Source organism: Barbus barbus (genome assembly GCF_936440315.1).
Source record: "Barbus barbus genome assembly, chromosome: 4".
Lineage (NCBI taxonomy): Eukaryota > Metazoa > Chordata > Actinopteri > Cypriniformes > Cyprinidae > Barbus > Barbus barbus.
The window spans coordinates 33,658,058-33,679,263 of NC_136732.1; the positions used below are offsets into that span (position 1 = coordinate 33,658,058).

A 21,206-nucleotide genomic window follows, 5' to 3' on the forward strand; every position below is an offset into this window, starting at 1 on the left:
GCAGAGTAAATATCTTTACAAAAATGGACCATATAAAGTAGCTGTTTAAGACCAGGGTCCACAAAACCAGTCATAAGGGTCAATTTTTTTAAATAGAGAATTATACATCATCTGAATCTGAAATAAGCTTTGCATTGATGTATGGTTTGTTAGGATAGGACAATATTTGGCTGAGATACAACTATCTGGAATCTGAGGGTGCAAAAAAATCTAAATATTGAGAAAATCGCCTTTAAAGTTGTCCAAATGAAGTCCTTAGCAGTGCATATTACTGATCAAAAATTAAGTTTTGATATATTTGCAGTAGGAAATTTACAAAATATCTTTATGCAACACAATCTTTACTTAATATCCTAATGATTTTTGGCATAAAAGAAAGATCGATGATTTTGATCCATAATGTATTGTTGGGTATTTGCTGCAAATATACCCCAGCGACTTATGACTGCTTTTGTGGTCCAGGGTCACATTTATAAGTGAATTAAATAAAGAAAAAACTCTAGAGCAAAGTCTGTTTAAATAATCGGACACGAAGCAACGTTCTGACCAACGTTACGTTGTTACGTCTATTACGTGATCACGTCTAGCGGAAATTGTGCGCAATGACGTAAAGTAACGTAGCCGTGCACAGCAAAGCGCGCCAAGGTAGGGCGGCGCACGCAGTACGCAGAGGAGTAAAAATTGGCGCAAATGTGTAAAAAAAAAACATGGCCAAAGAAGAGGACGCGATCCGAAAGTTCGTTGTGAGAGAACTGCACAAGTGTTCGGACCTCAGGTAAACCGCGAGTTGAAGGAAATGTCGAAAATGCTCTCAAAACGAATGTTTTCACCATTTAGTTACATAATAAAGAGCGCTATATGTTAGGAAGGCAGGGCTGAATCGAAGTCGTTTCTGGAGAAATTTGATAACGCATGTTAGGTCTCACATCGGCTCCTGAATAGCTAGTGTGTGACACGAAGGAAAAAAGAAACACATATAAGATTTTTTTGCATGAAGACGGTCACATCGCATAAGAAGTGCTTTAATTTGCAGGTATCGTAAAGAAATACGCTCAAGGGATACTACAATGATGTGTGACGCATCTTACGTAAAAGAGCTTGAAGGAAATACTGTAGTACAGTAAGTTAGTAGCTCGAGCGGTTTTACAGACAGACCGCGCAAACATGTGCATCACATCACTCGGGTTACTGTAAAGTGAAAGTGTGCTTTGTAACGGTTTGCTGTGTCCACAATATGTGAAGTGTTTTGTTTTATATTGGTCAATCAGAATGAGATGCAGTTATTTACATGTTTCATTTGCTGTTACTCTGCTATCTTTCAGTACACTGACTTTAGGCATTCTGCGGAGGAGATACCTGGAAAAGGTGGGGAGAGAGTCGCTCAGCATCAAGGACAGACAGCTGATGAAGAAAATTGTCGAGGAGGAACTTTTGAAGATGCAGGTGAAGAAGAGATATTGAAGTCTTGTGATGCATCTGTCAAAAAACAATCTTTTGCTAAGCTTCGCCCTTTTGTTATTGGTGCAATAATCTCTTTGATATAAATCTCTTGAGAATAAATTGATTAACAATTAGTCGGATGTATTTACAGGGTGAGGTTTCATTCTATATGTTCCTAAACCCCAAGTTAAAATTATTTTTTGCGTATTTGCGGTGTAAGTACCACTGATTGGATGAACGCATATCTAGCATTGTGCATCCTTAGTAGACTTTATCAAGTTTGTCGGGAATTAACTTTTTTTGGATTATAGAGGTAAGAATCAAAACAAGCTGCTCTTCAGTCACGTTTGCACACTGCCTCCGAAACTTTCGTCCGTCAAAAATAAATCGGATCAGGTTAGATTTTCTGTGTTTTCGCATTTGTAGCATGCATTTTGATAGGAAAGGATGGGGAATACGGAAAAACGCATGCGAAAATTTCAGACTCCGTGTGCAATGACCTTAAGAAGCCCTGATGGGTCATGGGTATTGTTGATAAGGGCAGTTGCAGATGGAAAGAAACTGTTTTTGTGGCGTGCTTCAAAAAAGTTTGTGTCCAGTTTGTTCCACAATCTTAACCGCCCGCTTCAGGGTCCTGGAAGTGTACAGGTCCTGAAGAGATGGAAGGTTGCATCCGATTACCTTCTCAACAGAGCAGTCGGCCTTTATCCTTGGCAGAGGCAGCAGCATACCTGATGGTGATGGAGGTGGTGAGAAATGGACTCAATGATGGAAGTGTAGAAGTGAACCATCATTGTCATTGGCAGGTTAAACTTCTTCAGCTGCCTCCGGAAGTACATCCTCTGTTGTACTTTTTTAATCAGAGAGCTGATGTTGAACTCCCACTTGAGGTCCTGGGTGATGATGGTGCCCAGGAAGCGGACAGAGTCCACAGTTTCTACTGAGGAGTTACACGGGATAATGGGAGCAAGTGGGGCTGGGTTCTTCCTGAAGTCATTCACCATCTCCACTGTTTTCACAGCGTTGAGCTCCAGATTGTTCTGATTCACCAGATCAATTCACCAGGTCAATCTCCCACCTGTAGGCAGACTCATCCCTGTCAGAGATGAGCCCAATAAGGCTGGTATCATCCGCAAAATTCAGTAGTTTGACAGACTCGTGACTGGAGGTGCAGCTGTTGGTGTATAGAGAGAAGAGGAGAGGAGAAAGAACACAGTCTTGAGGAGAGCCAGCACTAATGGTTTGGGGGTCAGCAACATGTTTTCCCATTCTCACATGCTGCTTCCTGTCAGACAGGAAGTCTATGATCCACCTACAGATGGAATCGGGCACATTCAGCTGGGAGAGCTTGTCCTGTAGCAGAGCTGGCATGATTGTATTGAACGCCGAGCTGAAGTCCACAAACACGATCCTGGCGTAGGTTCCTGAGGAGTCCAGGTGCTGGAGGATAAAGTGGAGGGCCATGTTAACTGCGTCATCTACAGACCTGTTGGCTCTGTAGGCAAACTGCAGGGGGTCCAGGAGAGGGTCTGTGATGGATTTGAGGTGGGACAATACAAGGTGCTCGAAGGACTTAATTACTACAAATGTCAGGGTGACAGGTCTGTAGTCATTTAGACCTGTGATCCTGGGTTTTTTGGGGACGGGGATGATGGTGGAGGTCTTGAAGCAGCCTGGCACATGGCATATCTAAAGATATCTGTAAACACTGGAGACAGCTGGTCAGCACAGTACTTCAGGGCGGATGGAGAAACAGAGTCTGGTCCAGCTGATTTACAAGGGTTTTGTCTCTTGAAGACTCTGTTAATATCTCTCCTGGATGGTGAGGGACCGTCCTGTGATGGGGCTGGAGGGGGGAGGGGGCCGTTCAGGTGTGGAGCTGTAAAGAGGCCTCAGCTCCTGCTGTGGAGAAGCTGATGAGCTGATGTTAAAGCTCAAGCTGAAGGCTGGTGTCACGAGGTATGGTATCAGGACTCTGCCATTGTCTTTCAAAGCGACAGTAAAACTCATTCAGGTCGTTAGCAGAGTGGGGGTCTTTAGGTTTACAGTTTGTGATCTGTCCGAGTCATTTCTAGACAGAAGTGGAGTCATTAACTGACAATTGCTGTTGTAGTTTCTTCACACCAATTTGGAGTTTTCTGTCGCCATTTGTCATTTTCCTCTTATGAATTATGAGGCACATGACTGGGTGTCTATTATGTATCTAGCCATAACATTCTAACACTGCATTGTTTCACACTGGGCAAGTTTGGCACAGCAATGTGGGGGTTAAAGGCCCCGATATACTTCAATCGAAATCGAAGAACGAACTGATATGACGTTGTTACGAACAAAATCAGAGTTTGTTTTGAGTTTGTTTTGGCAGCTCGAAACAGCACACCAAAGCAAACTTTCTGGGGGAGTTTGTTCTGGCTCCTGAACACCTTTGAGCTGGTCCTTGGCGATTACGCAATCAGTGGGTCTGTTCTGGAGCTCCACCTTCTTCGTTTCTCATTTAACACAGGTCAGGCAGGAGAACAACATCTCCAAGTCACTAGCAACATAAATACACTGTGTCGAAGAACTGCCACAAATATATCCGCACCAGTACAATCGCTCGCGGAGAGATTTTAAAGGTTCAGAGAAAGCATTTAATTCCTAGAGAGAATTGCAATGAAGCTTGGTATCGACGACCCGGAATTATGCAAAAACCGACATTGAGAAACATCAGATGCAATTTTTCCAAAGCCATGAAAATAATTAAATGAAAGAGTAAAGATATAAGGTAGCAAGTACCAAATACATGTTTCAAATAAGGGCCTGTTTACACCTGGTCATTTCATGCGTTTTCTCTGATTGGATATCTATCTGATTTGTTAAAACATTTCCATTTACACTTGGCCACATAAATGTGTCAAAAGACCGCAATAGGAGAGCGCGCGGCACCAGCACTGGAAAAATAAGTTTGATTTACTACTTTTAATGAAGATGATTGTGTCATCACAGTTTGCACGTCGGCTTGCTGAATAGATGCTCAGCTACTCGTCCGCGGTGATGTGTGTTGCATTAGCGCACTCATATCTGACTATAATCAGGGTTCCTACGGGGTTTGGAAAAGTATGGAATTTGATTTTAAATATATTCCAGGTCTGGAAAAGTATGGAAAAAAAAGCAGAGTATGGAAAAATGTGTTTCCATACTTTTGCCCCTATTTAGTTTTTTATAATAGAAAATTCAGAATTGAATGAAAATAAATGTATTGTACAAGAAGTGAGGTTTCGTGGCAGCTGTTTAGTGATTCTTTAGTGATCGCCAAATATGACTGAATGAATTCAAGGTGCACTTTTTCATTATGCAAAATGCAGGTTAGAAGCATTTTGGGTTTCTTCACACTATATTCTTAGCACCGTATTTCATAACTCAAGGACCTTAAGTATGCACAATAAACCATTAAATTTAGCATATAGGACAATGCACACTGAGCCACCTGTTGTGCCATCAGCCCATTTCTCAGTGTGGTTTCTTGGCCGCCACGGAGTATGCATTAAAGAGACCTAAGGCCTTGAAATATGACATACTGCCCCAATGAAAGACAAATCTTAAACTTTTTTTTTTGTTTGTTTATAGACCATTGAACTTGGCAAATGTTATGCCATCAGACCATTTCGTGTCATAGTTTCTTCATCACCATAGAGCATGCATTAAATTGGACATTAAGCCTTGATATTAGAGGTACTACCATAAGAAAAGCTCAATTTTGACCTGGTAGATCTCTTGTTAATTCATGTGCATACATGCTATCTTTTTATTCATAGTAAGATGGCAGTGATACACAAAGGAAGTAGCTTATATAAAACTAGAATAGTTTCTCGAAGGCACAAAAAAAGTTTATTGTGTGCATGTAAAAGTTTGTATTTTTTATTTATTTTTTTAATTTTTATATTAGGGACTCTGTATGTTGTCACTTCGAGAAAATCAATAAAAAAAAAAACCCCTGAGAAAATAAAAATATTTACAGATGACTGTACTATATACCAAATATAAAGCTGAAAATAATGATCTATGAACCATTTATGCTAAATATGGTCTAAAAATCTACCTAGAGGTTTTGAAATTTTAGTCTGGAAGAGTATGGAATTTTTCAATGGAAAATGTGTAGGAACCCTGTAAAAGATCATATAGCCTATAACATGCTCTCACGCGTTTATTGTTTTAATATTTTGAGAGGAGTAAAATTTACATATGTGGTTTCAGCAACCAGATGCATTTACACTTGTCCTGGAATGGGGCCCAGACCACCTCCTGAAGTGGTTTGAACGATCGGATTTATATCCGTCTCGAATGCATTTCAGAGGGCGTTTACACCTGGTCTTTTCACTATCGGATAGCTATCCGATCAGACAAAATGCACGAAGTGACCAGGTGTAAACAGCCCCTAAATGTTACACCATACTGCTGCTGTTGTTCTTTAAATAAGCAAATTTAAAAGGTATATAATAAATGAAATGCCAAAAGAACATACAATAATAAACCTTTGTTTTTATCAAATTGACAACACACAAAATATAAAAACGTGTAATTTATCCAGTTTTATTAAAAGACCTAGATACATCATCGTTGCTTCGTTGTTGTGTTTAGGGCAGACGTGTGAGCGTCGCGACCGGGTGTGTCTCACTCGTCCTTAAAAGTGAATCGGTGGGCTCTTTGATCGCTCACTGGTGGCTGGCTGCTGGCTGCTGGCTGCAGTACAGGTTTAAAAAACCCCGCCCTCTCCATGTAAACGAATGGGACTTCAGTCAAAATAAAAAAAATAAATGACACTTTCAATACAATTTTCTGAAATATAGTTTTGGTCATTTAAAGTAGTTATCACGCTGATATATGTTCAATTGTTCGTTTTTGTGATAAGTTTGATTTTAGCTAGTAATTTGATGCTATAAAAAATTACTATAAAAATTTGATGCGTGTCGTTATGGTTGATTGGATCTGCAGGAGTTTGATTCCGCGCCTCCACCTCACGACACTACTGCACAGACTCTGGCTCCAAATGACGTCATTTACTCAAGATGGCAGCGAACTTCTTTCGAACTTCTTTTTGCCCCCAAACGAAGAATGAAAACAAACTTCGTTTGAAGTATATCGGGGCCTTAACACTGCAAAAGTAGTCCATTAGAGATGTGTAGGTGATGAGCAGGGTTTCATCAACTGGGCTAAAAAGCAGTGCTAACCCTAGATTCTAAAAAATATGAAAAGATTCTAAACGTGTGAACTCCTTTTATCTGGGGTTAAAAGTGGGGTTTAGAATGGCAGTAACTCAGGGTTAAGTGCAGTGTGAAAATTAAAGAAATTAAGCACTTTTACAGTTGAGGTTTTTATTTTTAGTGTTTTTTTGTTTAGTTTTTTTTTTTGTGAAATTGTTCTCATAAAATGGTTAGAATGGAAGTCGTTAAAAATATTACTAAATGGACTGGGATGATTTGTAACATTGCAAAGAATTTTATCAGCAGTTTTTCTTTAACATATTGTTATACATAACATGGTTATGCAAACTTATTTTGGTACCATGAACATCTCTACTATAATCTAAATCAGGGGTGTCAAACTCAGCCCTGCAGAGTTTAGTTCCAACCCTGCTCCAACACACAAACCATGTAGTTTTCAAATAAGCCTGAAGGACTTGATTAGCTGGATTAATTAGGGTTGCATCTAAACTCTGCAGGGCTCCGGCCCTCCAGGAACTGAGTTTGACACCCCTGATCTAAATGAATGCACATAATAAACATTAAGTTATGGACAGTTACTTTTCTTGTGGCAATCAAATGATGCTTTTGCATTTATTTGGGAATGAGGACGGAAACACTTTAATGATTTCTGTTTGAAATGTTCCAAACATAAAAAAAGAAAAGCGCAAAGGCTTGTCTAATAATATGGTGAAGAATAATGTGATTTGTCAGTAATATTTTAAAGTCAAGGCTTGGCAAACTGACAACCTTCTTCAATTTCCAGGACAGCAGTGATGATGAGCCTCTTATTAAGAGTGTGAATCCTTTAAAGAGCCAGAGCAAAAGGAAAAGGGTGGATGAAGATGATGGGGATGAAGAGAATAAAATGGTGGGAAAGGCAAAAAGATCACGGCTGGAGGAGTCTTCCCCAGGTAACTGTAGTATTTGTTGAGTTAGTCCTTGTTTTTTCTCATTGGATGTTGCATGAGTAATTTGTATAATCTCTGTTGTACAGATTCCCCTGACTCTGGAATAGAGAAAGCTATGAACGAGGGAGAACAAAAAGAGGATGAAGCTGGAAGTGATAAAGACACGGGGGATGACAGTGAGGAGGAGCAAGAGGAAAAGAACATTAAGAAAAAAACACAGAATAAGAGACAGAGCAAACAAAGCAAACAGAAAGGGGACAGTGAGAAGAAAAATAAATTGAAGAAGAAAGGGAAGGTGAATGAAAGTGACGAAGATGAGGAGTTGGAGGATTCTGATGAGGAGGAGGCAAGGCAAAAACAACCATCGAAAGAAAAGAAAAAGGATTCAGACAGTGAGGAGGAAATCAGTGATAAACCGGCTTCGAGTGATTCTGAGGATGAAAAAGTGAAGACGCAGAGTAAAAGAAAAGATATCAGACAAAAGAAGTCGGTCGAGAGGGATATTGTGAAAGAAGTGGAGAGAGAGGTTTTTGGGAGCAGCTCTGAGAGTGAAGAGGAGAATAACGAGAGCGCTAAAACAAAAAACAGGAGCAGCTCTGAAAATGACAGCAGTGGAGACAGTGAAGAGGAAAAAGATCAAAAAGAGGATACTGCTAATTTATCCTCCAAAGAGATGGAGAAAAATGGTAAGAATTCCTCAGAAGTCAAAGCCGGTGTATGCTTAAACCTTTTTCCTTACATTGTTCATCTCTTTTTCTTGACAGAAGAGAAAATGCAGGACGATCAGAAGGAGGCAGCAGAGGACTCTGACTCCTCGTCTCTTCCCTCACTGGAAGATGAGGACGAACAAGAGAAGGACAAGAAGGAGGGAAAGAAAAGCACGACAAAGAAAAAGCGCAGTGAGGAGAGGGAGAACACAACCAGAGGAAAGGCAAGATGAATTTGAGAACAGCTCATATCACAAAAATTACTTTTTTTTTTTTTTTTTTTTTTTTTCTTTCACTAATCTGTTTTAATATTTAAGTAATGTCAATAAGCAAGAGTGCGTTATTCAACCTTACATTACCCATCAGAAGTTTGGGGTCAGGAAGTTGTTACATTTAAAATGTTACGAAAGATTTCTATTTCGAATAAATACTGTAAAAGACTGCTGAAAATTCAGCTTTGCATCACAGGAATATATAACATTTTAAAATAGAAAACAATTATTTTTAATTATAATAATGTTTCACAATGTTTCTGATCAAATAAATGCAGCCTGGGTGAGCCTAACAGACTTGTTGACCCTCAAACTTTTGAGATTAGTTTAGGTTTGGGGTAAAAATGACAAGATATTTAAATATTTGAAATGTCACGTTTGACACATTTCACAATATTCTATTCTTGGCCTTTCTATGTTAAGGATTTAGTGCCTCTACAGACATGGCAATGACTTGTAGCTCTGTTATTTGCGGTCATTAACTGTGAGGCAAGTGCCGTAGCTAACTAAAAATGTCAAATTTTAATTGAAAAAATACCAGACATAAAAAAAATAATATATAAAGCTATAAATTTTACCAACACATATGTGTGATGAGTTTGTGTGTGCGATATTTTGTGGATAATTAAAAGCTACTTCTGTATTTAATGTATTTCGTAAAAAACAGAATTGCTCAGATTGAGAATTTCAGTTTGATTCTCACATAAGTGGACGACATGCTTCCCATTCCCTTTATTAAACCCAAATTTTTCATTTTAATCATATGTAGGCCCTATTGATTATCTAACAATAATTTTTGACCATTAGGATGAAGAAAATAAGGCAGTGTCCAGGCTGAAGCGCTACATCGCTCTCTGTGGTGTGAGACGGAACTACAAGAAGCTGTTTGATGGCTGCCGATCAGTAAAGGCAAAGGTGACTGTGCTGAAAAAAGAGCTGGAGGAGCTGGGTGTGGAAGGTTAGTGTGCATGAGTGAACAGAAGGGGAAACATGCATACAGTTGCTGAATCACCTCAAATCATATGCAAATTTGCATTCTTTTAGTGTTTTTAATCATGTGAGTGGAGTAACTAAGTTACCTTTCAGTGCACTTTCTACTATTGTAAAATATGTTCCTGCACATAACTGAAAGAAAAAAAACAACTAATATCAAATGAATGTCAGTGTAATGCACTTTAGAATACACGGTTTGTTTTCCTTTGTACACTGAGAGATTTTTATTTTGCATATGTTATAAAGAATGTCCATACAAGCACACTCTTATTACCTATGACGTGTCTGTCCCAGGTCAGCCCTCCATAGAGAAGTGTAAAAAAGCTCGACTAAAGAGAGAAGAAGCACAGGAACTGGCTGAGCTGGATGTCAGCAACATCATCGCCACTCAGGGTAATGACCCTTAAAATTGTATCTACTGTTGGAAACTCAGAAGCTGAGGCCAGGAGACTCTTGGGTATCTTCATCAGGCTTCTTATTGAGAACGCACTGTGTGGCGCTGCAGTCATCAAAAGTCTAGCTAAGGCGTGATACATTATAGTTTATATACATTTTAGGGGACAGTGCTTAGAAATGGAGACAAAGCACCTGGGTGACGACCTTAAAGCATGCAAATGAAGATCTATATCTATCTATCTGGCTCATTTGACTTACAATAAGAGAACAGGAACTGGCAGGAACATCTTGCTACAAACTTTGCTTAACAGAAATCATTCATCTGATGTCATCATCTTTACCATAAATGCAGTGCATTTCACCTTAATTTTTCAGGTGATTGTATGTCAGGATATAGGGTCTGTAGATCTAAGACAGATTCTTACATTTGTAATCCCACACTACTGTAGATACATTTTAACTCAAGGGCAGATGATTTCCACTCACATGAATACATGGAAATGAGAGAGATTTAAAAATGTGATTTACTTTGTTTGGGCCTAAACCTTATGAAATTAAACTTTGTTCATCAGGACGTCCCAAAAGAAGAGCAGCTGCCGCAGTATGGCCCCCTGCAACAAATGTCTCTCCTCCTCCCTCTGCCTATAAACGTGTTGTGGACTCGGACTCTGATAGTGGAGAGAGCCACACAAACACAGGGCGCAAGAGGGGAGCAGCCTGGGCCAACCTGCAGGGAATCATCAGTGATGATGGAGAGAGTGACTAGGTGGCAAGTGCCTTTCCCTACAATCGGTTTCATCATTATACAGTGCATTCCTAAAGTTCACCCACTGTCTAATTCAGTATGGAAAAGCTAAACCTGTTCTAATGAATCAATTGGTACATTAGCAAGAATTTTATGTGTACATCCTGTCATTGTAGGATGAGTTTGGATTTCTTTATAGCAAGTTTGTTCTCTCTATTTGTGTGTTTTACAATTGTTAGTTTGTACTTTATATTTAAGTGTCTTAAATGTGTAGAGTAAGGTTCATGTAGCTTTGGAAATAAAATAACGTTTATTGAATTTGTTTTACATTCTCACTTCCTTGTCCAAAAATGCACTTTGACTTGATGTAAATGGCTGTAGTATGTTGATTTTACAATGTAGACAGAGTGTATTCTCAAAACTAGCTTTTACTTTTTTAATTTTGTTGCAGCATAGTAAATGGTTAATGCATGTTTTCAAGGAAAACATCTGATTACATTGCAGAGAACAGCTTGGTTCTGTAAGCTCTGATTATAGAAATTCAGACCTTGTGATGAAGCTAGTTATATTATGAAAACTAAATCTCCTTTAATAGAGTGAATGCAGTGGTGGTCAGCTAGAGTATGGTGATAAACAGACAGGGTAAGGCGACTGCCATATGGAAACGCTAAATGTACATCAGCAACAGCTTTAGCTTTTAAAAATGTCAGTGTCCCAAATCTATAAAACAAAGTTTGTAGCAAATAAAATTAAACAAAATTATTTTTACATTTTTTTTTCCCCTTTATGCTGTTTTTTTTTTTTTGATCGTGTACATTTACACTCACTTGAATACTTTACAATAAAGGTGTACAGTTATTAAAAAATATTCACGAAGTCAGAGCCGCGGCCAGTGGTCAATGCTCATGATGTATGCGGGTAACATGAGCTCGATTTCTGGCTTGTGAGGTCCTTTTCTGGTTCCATCCCCAACTCTTCTACCCTGTTATTCCTGTCTCTATCTAATAAAGCCAAAAAAGCCATAAAAGTAAACTTTAAAAAGCTTTTACAAAAATCATTGTTAGATGATTTCCTTGTCTCCTCCCTGTTCTATTAAAGGATTAGTTCACTTCCAGAATAAAAAGCTGAAAGTTTACTCATCCCCATGTCATCCAAGATGTTAATGTCTTTCTTTTTTCAGTCGAAAATAAGTTTTGTTTTTTAGGAAAACATTCGATGAGTTTTCTCCATATAGTGGACTTCAATGGGTTGAAGGTCCAAATTGCAGTTTCTATGCAGCTTCTAAAGGCTCTACATGATCCCAGCTGAAGAATAAGGGTCTTATCTAATGAAACGATCAGTCATTTTCTAAGAACAAAATTAAAATGTATATACTTTATCCACAGATGCTCATCTTGAACTAGCTTGACCTCACGTTACGTAATCACTTTGGAAAGGTCACGTGTGACGTAGGCAGAAGTACCAAGCCAGTGTTTACAAAGCGAACGTGCAAAGAAAGTCAAAATGGCCTTTACAAAAAAGGTAAAACGAAGTCTGACCATTTTGAAGTTGGACGTGCACCGAAGATATTGAGCCAATCAATGTATCTAAAACCGTGATCTCAAATTCCAAATCACACCTGCTTGGAAGTTTCTAGTGATCCTGAAGAGCTTGATTAGCTGGATCAGGTGTGTTTGATTAGGGTTGGAGCTAAACTGTGCAGAGCTGTGGCCCTCCAGGAATTGAGATTGAGACCAATGATCTAAACCAGGGGTAGGCAATGTCGGTTCTGGGGTGCCGCTGTCCTGCAGAGTTTAGCTCCAACCTTAATCAAACACCTGAACAAGCTAATCAAGGTCTTCAGGATCACAGGCTAGGCTACAGGTAGGTGAGGTTTTTCTTTTCAGGGTTGGAGCTTAACTCTGCAGGACATTGGCACTCCAGGGCCGACGTTGCCTATCCCTGATCTAAACCAATATATAGTTGAAAAAAAACCCAATGTATTCTTGAACGAACCAATATATCAGGGGTCATCAAACTTGATCCTGGAGGGCCGGTGTCCTGCAGAGTTTTGTTCCAGCTTGCCTCAACACCTGCCTGTATACCTAGTAAGACCTTGATTAGCAGCTTTTCAGGTGTTTTTGATTAGGGTTGGAGCTAAACTCTGCAAGACACCGGCCCTCCAGGACCGAACTTGGTGACCTCTGCAATATATATTTGAGCCAATCAAAATGTATAAATCAATATATAGTGAGCGAACTGATGTCTAAACCAATATATAGGCCTAGTTAATGAAACCAATCTATAATTAAACAAAGCAATGTATGCTTGATCAGACCAATACATACTTGAGCCAACCAATGCACCATAGTTGAGGAAACCGCTGTTTACTTGAAAACAGTGTATAAAGAAGCAAACCCATGTGTGCTAGATTAAATCAATGTATCTAAACAAGCATATCTGGCTATGCCAATGTATTAGAAACCAGTGCATTGTCATTAAACCATACTTTCAACCAGTGAACCAATCCATATTCACGCAATACATACAGTGGGGGAAAAAAAAATTTGATCCCCTGCTGATTTTGTACGTTTGCCCACTGACAAAGAAATGATCAGTTTATAATTTTAATGGTAGGTGTATTTGAACAGTGAGAGACAGAATAACAAAAAGAATTACAAACAAATCCAGAAAAACGCATTTCAAAAAAGTTTGATTTGCTTTTTAATGAGTGAAATAAGTATCGCAAAACATGACTTAGTACTTGGTGGCAAAAATCTTGTTGGCAATCACAGAGGTCAGATGTTTCTTGTTCTTGTTCAGGTTTGCACACATCTCAGGAGGGATTTTGTCCCACTCCTCTTTGAAGATCCTCTCTAAGTCATTAAGGTTTCAAGGCTGACGTTTGGCAATTCGAACCTTCAGCTCCCATAACAGATGTTCTGTGGGATTAAGGTGTGGAGGCTGGCTAGGCCACTCCAGGACCTTAATGTGCTTCTTCTTGAGCCACTCCTTTGTTGCCTCGGCCGTGTGTTTTGGGTTATTGTCATACTGGAATACCCATCCACGACCCATTTTCAATGCCCTGGACCTGACGGTACATGGCCCCGTCCATCGTCCCTTTGATGCGGTGCAGTTGTCCTGTCCCCTTAGCAAAAAAACACCCCCAAAGCATAATGTTTCCACCTCCATGTTTGACGGTGGGGATGGTGTTCTTGGGGTCATAGGCAGCATTCCTCCTCTTCCAAACACGGCGAGTTGAGTTGATGCCAAAGAGCTGGATTTTGGTCTCATCTGACCACAACACTTTCACCCAGTTCTCCTCTGAATCATTGGCAAACTTCAAACGGGCCTGTACATGTGCTTTCTTGAGCAGGGGGACCTTGCAGGGGCTGCAGGATTTCAGTCCTTCATGGCGTAGTGTTACCAATTGTTTTCTTGTTAACTATGGTCCCAGCTGCCTTGAGATCATTGACAAGATCCTCCCGTGTAGTTCTGGGCTGATTCCTCACCGTTCTCATGATCATTGAAACTCCACGAGGTGAGATCTTGAATGGAGCCCCACTCTGAGGGAGATTGACAGTTATTTTGTGTTTCTTCCATTTGCGAATAATCGCACCAAGTGTTGTCACCTTCTCACCAAGCTGCATGGCGATGGTCTTGTGTAGGTCTACAATCTTGTCCCTGACATCCTTGGACAGCTCTTTGGTCTTGGCCATGGTGGAGAGTTTGGAATCTGATTGATCGATTGCTTCTGTGGACAGGAGTCTTTTATATACAGGTTACAAACTGAGATTAGAAGCACTCCCTTTAAGAGAGTGCTCCTAATCTCAGCTCCTTACCTGTATAAAAGACACTTGGGAGCCAGAAATCTTAATGATTGATAGGGGATCAAATACTTATTTCACTCATTAAAATGCAAATCAAAATATAACTTTTTTGAAATGTGTTTTTCTGGATTTTGTTGTTATTGTCTCTCACTGTTTAAATAAAACTACCATTAAAATTACAGACTGATCATTTCTTTGTCAGTGGGCAAACGTACAAAATCAGCAGGGGATCAAATATTTTTTTTCCCCCACTGTATGTATTATTTCCTGAACGGCTTCCCATAGACTATACTATAGGCAGCAAATGCCTTGTATTGTACAATGGATTCACAAATAACTTAACTTGTCAAAACAGTTTTTTGAAGCACTGAAACTTTTCTCTCAAATGCGTGGTAAAGATGTTAATTGCATGATGCTTTTCAACATGGTACATTATGCAATCTAGTGGTCAAAACTATGCCTACCTATGAAACTTGAAACAGATAGTGAGGCGAGCGAGGCTTCAGACATCACAGATCACCTGCGTTTGCAAACATGAATCAAGTTCCGATACAGTACTTCGGTGTTTATAGGCTATAGTTTTCTGGGACAAGCTTCGGAGCTTCAAATATCAAACATACAGTAATTTACTATCCCCTTTCATGTTTTTTATAATTGTTAGTTTGAACTTTGAAGTAAGTGTCTCAATACAGTGAGGTTTATGCACTTTATAATAAAATTAAATGATGAAATAATTTTAATTAAATTGAATGGAATATGTTTTACATTCTCCTTCCTTCTTTTTTTTGTCTTTTATGTCTGGATTGGTATAAATTATTTCAGTAATGTCCTTTGACTGATATAATAGGCTGTATGTTCGTTGTATTTAGTATAGGGAGTATGTAGATTTTGCAAGGTAGACGAAGCAAATTCCTAAAACTAATTCTTACATTATTGTATTCATGTCGAGTCAGTGAAAAGAAAATGATTGGTATTGGGAGTTTCAACAGAAAAAAAAGATCTGAGTACTTTGCATAAAACAGCTTATTTATAACCAATTACAAAAATTCAGACCTTAAGATATACATGTACATTTATGCATTTAGCAGACGCTTTTATCCAAAGCGACTTACATTGCATTCAAGTTACAGTTTATCAGCTCTTGCTTTCCCTGGGAATCGAACCCATGACCTTGGCGTTGCTAGCGCCATGCTCTACTATTTGAGCTACAGGAAAGATATCTTATAATGATGTAATGATGCCTCCATAGGCATCGTTACATTCAATGTTGTCCACAACAGGGGCCTCCAGTTCCTGCAGTATGTCAGGAAAATTGAATTCTATCACACAAAATAAAGAAACAGATCAGTAGAAACATCATAAAAGTCATGTTGTTCCAGAGTTTTAGAACCTTGATTGGGTGTAATTTTGAAGTAACGTTTCTCACCTTCGTTTAGGCCCCATCCAGTGACCCAACTGTCTGTACCAGCAACAAATACACTACCAGCAGCAGCCAGACAGACTGGCTTAATATAATCAGAGAAAGTCACAGAAGAAGAGAGCTGGAGCAGTGCTAGACTGCTGTCAAGACTGTTATATTTAGGATGTTTGATGACTTTAATCACTGTCCTGAAAATCTCGTGGGTTTGAGCCATTTTGGTTCAGACGCCCCAAGTAGATCTGAATGTCAGACACCCTGGTGCTGTAAATAAAAGTCCGTTTTAATTTCACTATTATGAATCCACATCAACTATGTATACACTGTATGATACTTGGATACTAAATAACACAATTAAAATATATGATCATTTTAAACTTGGCCACTTCGTACTGTAGGACACAGCCAACTGAAGTCAAAACCCATTCTTTATTGATTAGCGTCCCGCTGCAGATGTAGACTCCAGCAGACAGACTGTAAATGCCAAAAGCCTGCCATCGCATTCTGCCCTCTAAAAATCTTGATGTTGAGGTGGGATTGACCACATACTGATGAGAGAAAAGATCAAATGTGAGAATTCTCTGTTTACTCAAAAACTACAACACATCCAAAACCAAAACTCTGCATGACTGAATGTGATTTTGGATTGCAACAACTTACCATCTAATTGAACCAGGCAGCCTATTAGGAGAAAGCAAATAAATAATTAGACTCATACATTTTCAGCTCAATCAAAATTATGTTAAGAAGTATGGCTCCAGCCACACAAAAAACTGTAAAACTTAATTCTTCTGTTCTGGTGTGTGCTGTAACTGCTGTTTCTTCTGCTCTCAAGTCTAATGATCTGTTAAGTACTCCTACTTTCATCAGGAGCTTTCTTGCCTCCACCCCACCTGATGTTCTCACACTCCAGGCAGCTGTTGGTATTTAAAGTGATAACTGAATCACACTAGGGCCCGGTTTCACAGACAGGGCTTAGACTAAGCCAGGATTAGGCCATAGTTCAATTAGGACATTTAAGTAATTTTTATAAACATGCTTAGAAAAAAACATTACTGGGGCGCATCTTGAGACAAAAGAAAGTCACTGATATATTTTAAGACCAGTCAGTGCAAGTTTATTTCATTTGAAACAGCTAAGATTTACATTTACATGGATGCAATTAAAGCGATACAAGAATACGGAACTTGGACAACCGATCAATATGACAGACAGACAAAGACTAGACAAAAGTTAGTGGATTTAAAGTTTACACTCACAACCTCTCCAGCTATTAAAGTTTGAACGTGTCCATATTCATAAAATACAAGAACAAGTTTCTATGTACATTATAGACTACTTAAATCCATTTGTGCATAAATTGTTGCATTCAAATAAATGGGACAGTTTATGTAATGGTTTAGTTTTTGTTTTTTTCCCTCACAGAAACTCGTTCTGCTTGTGTTTCATGAATAATGTGTGTATTTTGACACGTTGACATGTGATGAATGATCTTATTGCTTTGCCAAACCACACATGTGGGAAATTAATGCTTTTTGTCAGGTTTGCATATAGGAATTAATTTAATAATGAATGGAATGATGTTTGAATAACTTCCTTGTATTGCTGCTTTCTGCTTGTGTGATATGTGCACTTGTATGTTTATAAAAAAACAATACCATAATACAGGGTAAATATCAAGATAATACACCAGTGTGCTTATCAGGCCGTCACAAATTAAGAAAAAAACAACAACTGCATAACAAAAAATACCAACATCAATAATAACGATCACACTGTTGTGTCCCTTGAATTAGAGTTTAACAGCCTTGTAGCCAAAGTAACAAAAGATTTTATAACGGTTACATCTAGACATTGGAGAACGAAAATGGGAGTAATTAAAATTCTCGCTGAAGCACATGAGAAGGGTCCTGAGTCATATTCATTGCCTGTTTAAGAATAACCTTATCAAAGATAGACTGAAAATTGGGGTAAACCCCCAGACCAACCACTTTCATAGCAGTACACACCAAATCGTTCAACTGAGATCTAAGAGTAACTTTCAAATTACCAAACCAGGCCGCTATACCATATAGTAAGATTCAATACAGGCATGATAAAACAACAACTTGACCCTTTGAGCCACCCCAAATAATCTGAGCCTCCTTAAAAAGTACATCTTTTGTTGCACCCTTCTACACAGGTTATCCACGTGCACCTCCCATGAAAGTCTATTATCAATAATTAAACCTAAATATTTGTATGAAGCAACCTGTCTAACAGGCTCATTGTTAATTATGATAGGTGAGTGATTCCCTACTGATCTATAACCAAAGATCATTTCCTCTGTTTTACTAACATTTATTACAAGACTATGTTCTTTACCCCATAAGACAAATTCAGCAATCTCTGTAGTGTAACACTGAAAGCCCTCATTCTTATACAATCGACCAAGAATGGCAGTGTCATCTGAAAATATAACGACAATATTCTCCGGATGGTGACTCCTATATTCATTTGTGTACAATGTAAATAAGAGCGGTGAACAAACACACCCTTGGGGAACACCAATACTAATAGGTCGACATTCGGAGAAAGACTGCGTGATTTGAAATTGTTGAGTCCTATCCGTAAGAAATGCATGGAAACATTTAATGCTATATGGATTAACAGCCATACTATTTAGTTTGGAGAGCATAAGGTGTGGCTGCACGGTATTAAAAGCAGAGCTCAGATCGAGAAAAAGCAACCTGGCATAAGCCTTTGGATCCTCCAGATTTTAAAACATGATGCACCACAGTAAGGATCGCATCATCAGTGCCCCTGTTGATTTGATAAGCGAACTGATAAGGATCAAGATGGTCCTTAACCTCTTCCTTAAGCCTCCACACCATAATCCTCTCCAAACACTTCATCACAATACAAGGCAACTGGGCGATAATCGTTGTGCTCCTGAGGACTAGGTCTCATTGGAATTGGTATAATAATAGATTTTTTCCAAATAGCTGGTATACTATGTAGATCAATAGATCTCTGAAAAATATCCACCGATGCTGGGGTTAGTTCCTCTGCAAACGTTTTTAAAATAGAAGCATCCGGCCCAGTTGCCTTTTTAATATCAAGACCTTTAAAAACCTTAACAATATCAGTCAAAGTCATTTGAGGTTTTGATACAGAATCATCAATCCGAATAGCCCCCAATACATCACTACAATCATAAGAATCCACATTGAACATACAGTAAATTATTGAACTCATTTACCATTTTTTGCTCACTGACAGCATGCATGCTTATCCTTTTAGGAGTCATATTATTTATACACCTTACCTTAGACCACAACATTTATTGAACTCAGATCACTATCAATTAAATCTCTATAATTCTTACGAGTTTCTCTGAATTTATAATTAAGCTTATAAATCAAAATATAATTGAATAAAGTGTATGCATTGTATTTGTATTGAATCCCATCAATTGCAGTTCACCAGTCTCAAATATCACAGCCAGGATGTGAGTGATAAACAGAAACATTTATTTCCGGGATGCTTTGCATTCTAGATTATTTTGTGCCTCTGATTTTGGCCAAGCATCAAATCCATACATACACCAATATTTTTTGAGACACATATTGTTAATTACTGCAAACTAAAACTGCTTAAAAATGCTGAACTAAATATAATGTTTGTTTTATTTTATTATGATTCCAGAATCTAACTCTTAAACAATTTTAAAGTTTATGTTAAAGAAAATATTTTAAAAAGATTTATTAAAATTTTTTTTTTGTATTCCAGTGCTGTTTGGTGTGAAATTCTAAAGACATACATTCTGAATGATATTTTTGTATGGCTGCTATTCTAATATTTTGTATAGCTACTATTGTAATATTCACAACAACAACAATAGTAATAATAATAATAATAATTTTGATAAAATTGCTGTAAAACATCATGATACAACTTGGTTTTGTGATACATTTACTCTTGTGCCGATCTGTAAAGGTGAAAAAAGCTGGAAAAAAAATAGAGAAACTGGTTGTGGAAAGTTATGTGGAGAATATGGGTGACGTCTCGTGAACTTCGATGAATCACCATAATGCTATGACACACATGCTAGGTTACATTGCTTCAGTGGTTTTGGTTACCAAGTTAACAAGTTGACAAATATTCAAGTTCAAGTCATCCCATTATATATAAAAACAAACATTGAAATTAGATGCCATGCCACACAGTACCACATTGCTCACAAAAGACAGAAATGCACTTTGTATCTGTAGAATAATATAGAATATAAAAATTTTTTATATATAAAAATAATTTTTGTGCACTATGGGATTGAAATGTTCTCAACAAGAGTGTTTTTGTGTTCTATTGCTTTTTTTTTTTTAATCATCAACAGGATCAGCATATTACAATCTGTACTTTTTTCGCTTGACTTTTTTATTATTATTAATCACTTACAATGGATATTAGTGCTTTGAAGTACCCAAAATAACCACTAGGTGTCACTATGTAATTGTTTTGACAAAATAAATAATAGGTGGAGCCCTAATGTCTCAACAATGGTGTTTAAAAGTACTCTATGAAGGAACAGTAAATTTTTTATGACAGATTTTATAAAAAATAATAGGAAAAAATAAAGGGTCTCAATTAAATATGTGCAGTTTCACATGTTTAGTGCCAATTGTCACATGACCAGAGCAGTTTACTTCCTGAGAAGATGATGGCTGCGTCAAGCTCCAAAAGAAAAGGCTAGTAATATATGTCAACATAAAGATTTTTGGCACACAATATGTTTAGGGTGTCTAGTATTGATATATGAATTCTCAAATATTTAGTTTTGTTGAGTGTGGACACAGAATGAGTAAACATCTTGATGGTCAAACTTCAAATGTAAGAAATAAGTTACAATATTGATGTTGTAATACTGGTAGCACTAATATAAAAAATGTATGATATATGTTTAAAAAAAAGTAACAATTTTGAAATATGTTGGTGGTTTTTTGTCTTTTATCTCAGTAGGCTATTCCCATCAATGTTGTTTCATGCATAATAGTAACCATAGAATGTGATCAAACTGTTTAAAATAGCTGGGCTAAGATATATAATAATTTTTATGAATGCAGAAATATTTTAATTCAGTACAAACATTATCCCACCGGTCACAATTATGACCGACCATAAAACACAATTTTCCACAGACTTTTCAAAAAAACAAAAAATAAATCCCCCAAAATTATTTTTGATTATTTCAAAGGGTTACTAATGACACATCATTTGGATATTTTCATGTTGGATTAAATGGGTTAACTGTATCACAA

General features: G+C 37.9%; 1 protein-coding gene across 1 annotated transcript; it reads left to right on the plus strand.

The window, feature by feature from the left end:
* The first annotated feature begins 601 nt into the window (after positions 1 to 601).
* Positions 602 to 11,553, plus strand: LOC306868752 (uncharacterized protein). Its single transcript, XM_079415081.1, has 8 exons — positions 602 to 775; positions 1,323 to 1,443; positions 7,426 to 7,573; positions 7,657 to 8,256; positions 8,335 to 8,501; positions 9,357 to 9,507; positions 9,837 to 9,935; positions 10,511 to 11,553. Exons 1-8 carry the CDS (start codon positions 708 to 710, stop codon positions 10,702 to 10,704), a joined length of 1,548 nt encoding a protein of 515 aa, XP_079271207.1. The 5' UTR covers positions 602 to 707; the 3' UTR covers positions 10,705 to 11,553.
* Positions 11,554 to 21,206: the final 9,653 nt, after the last annotated feature.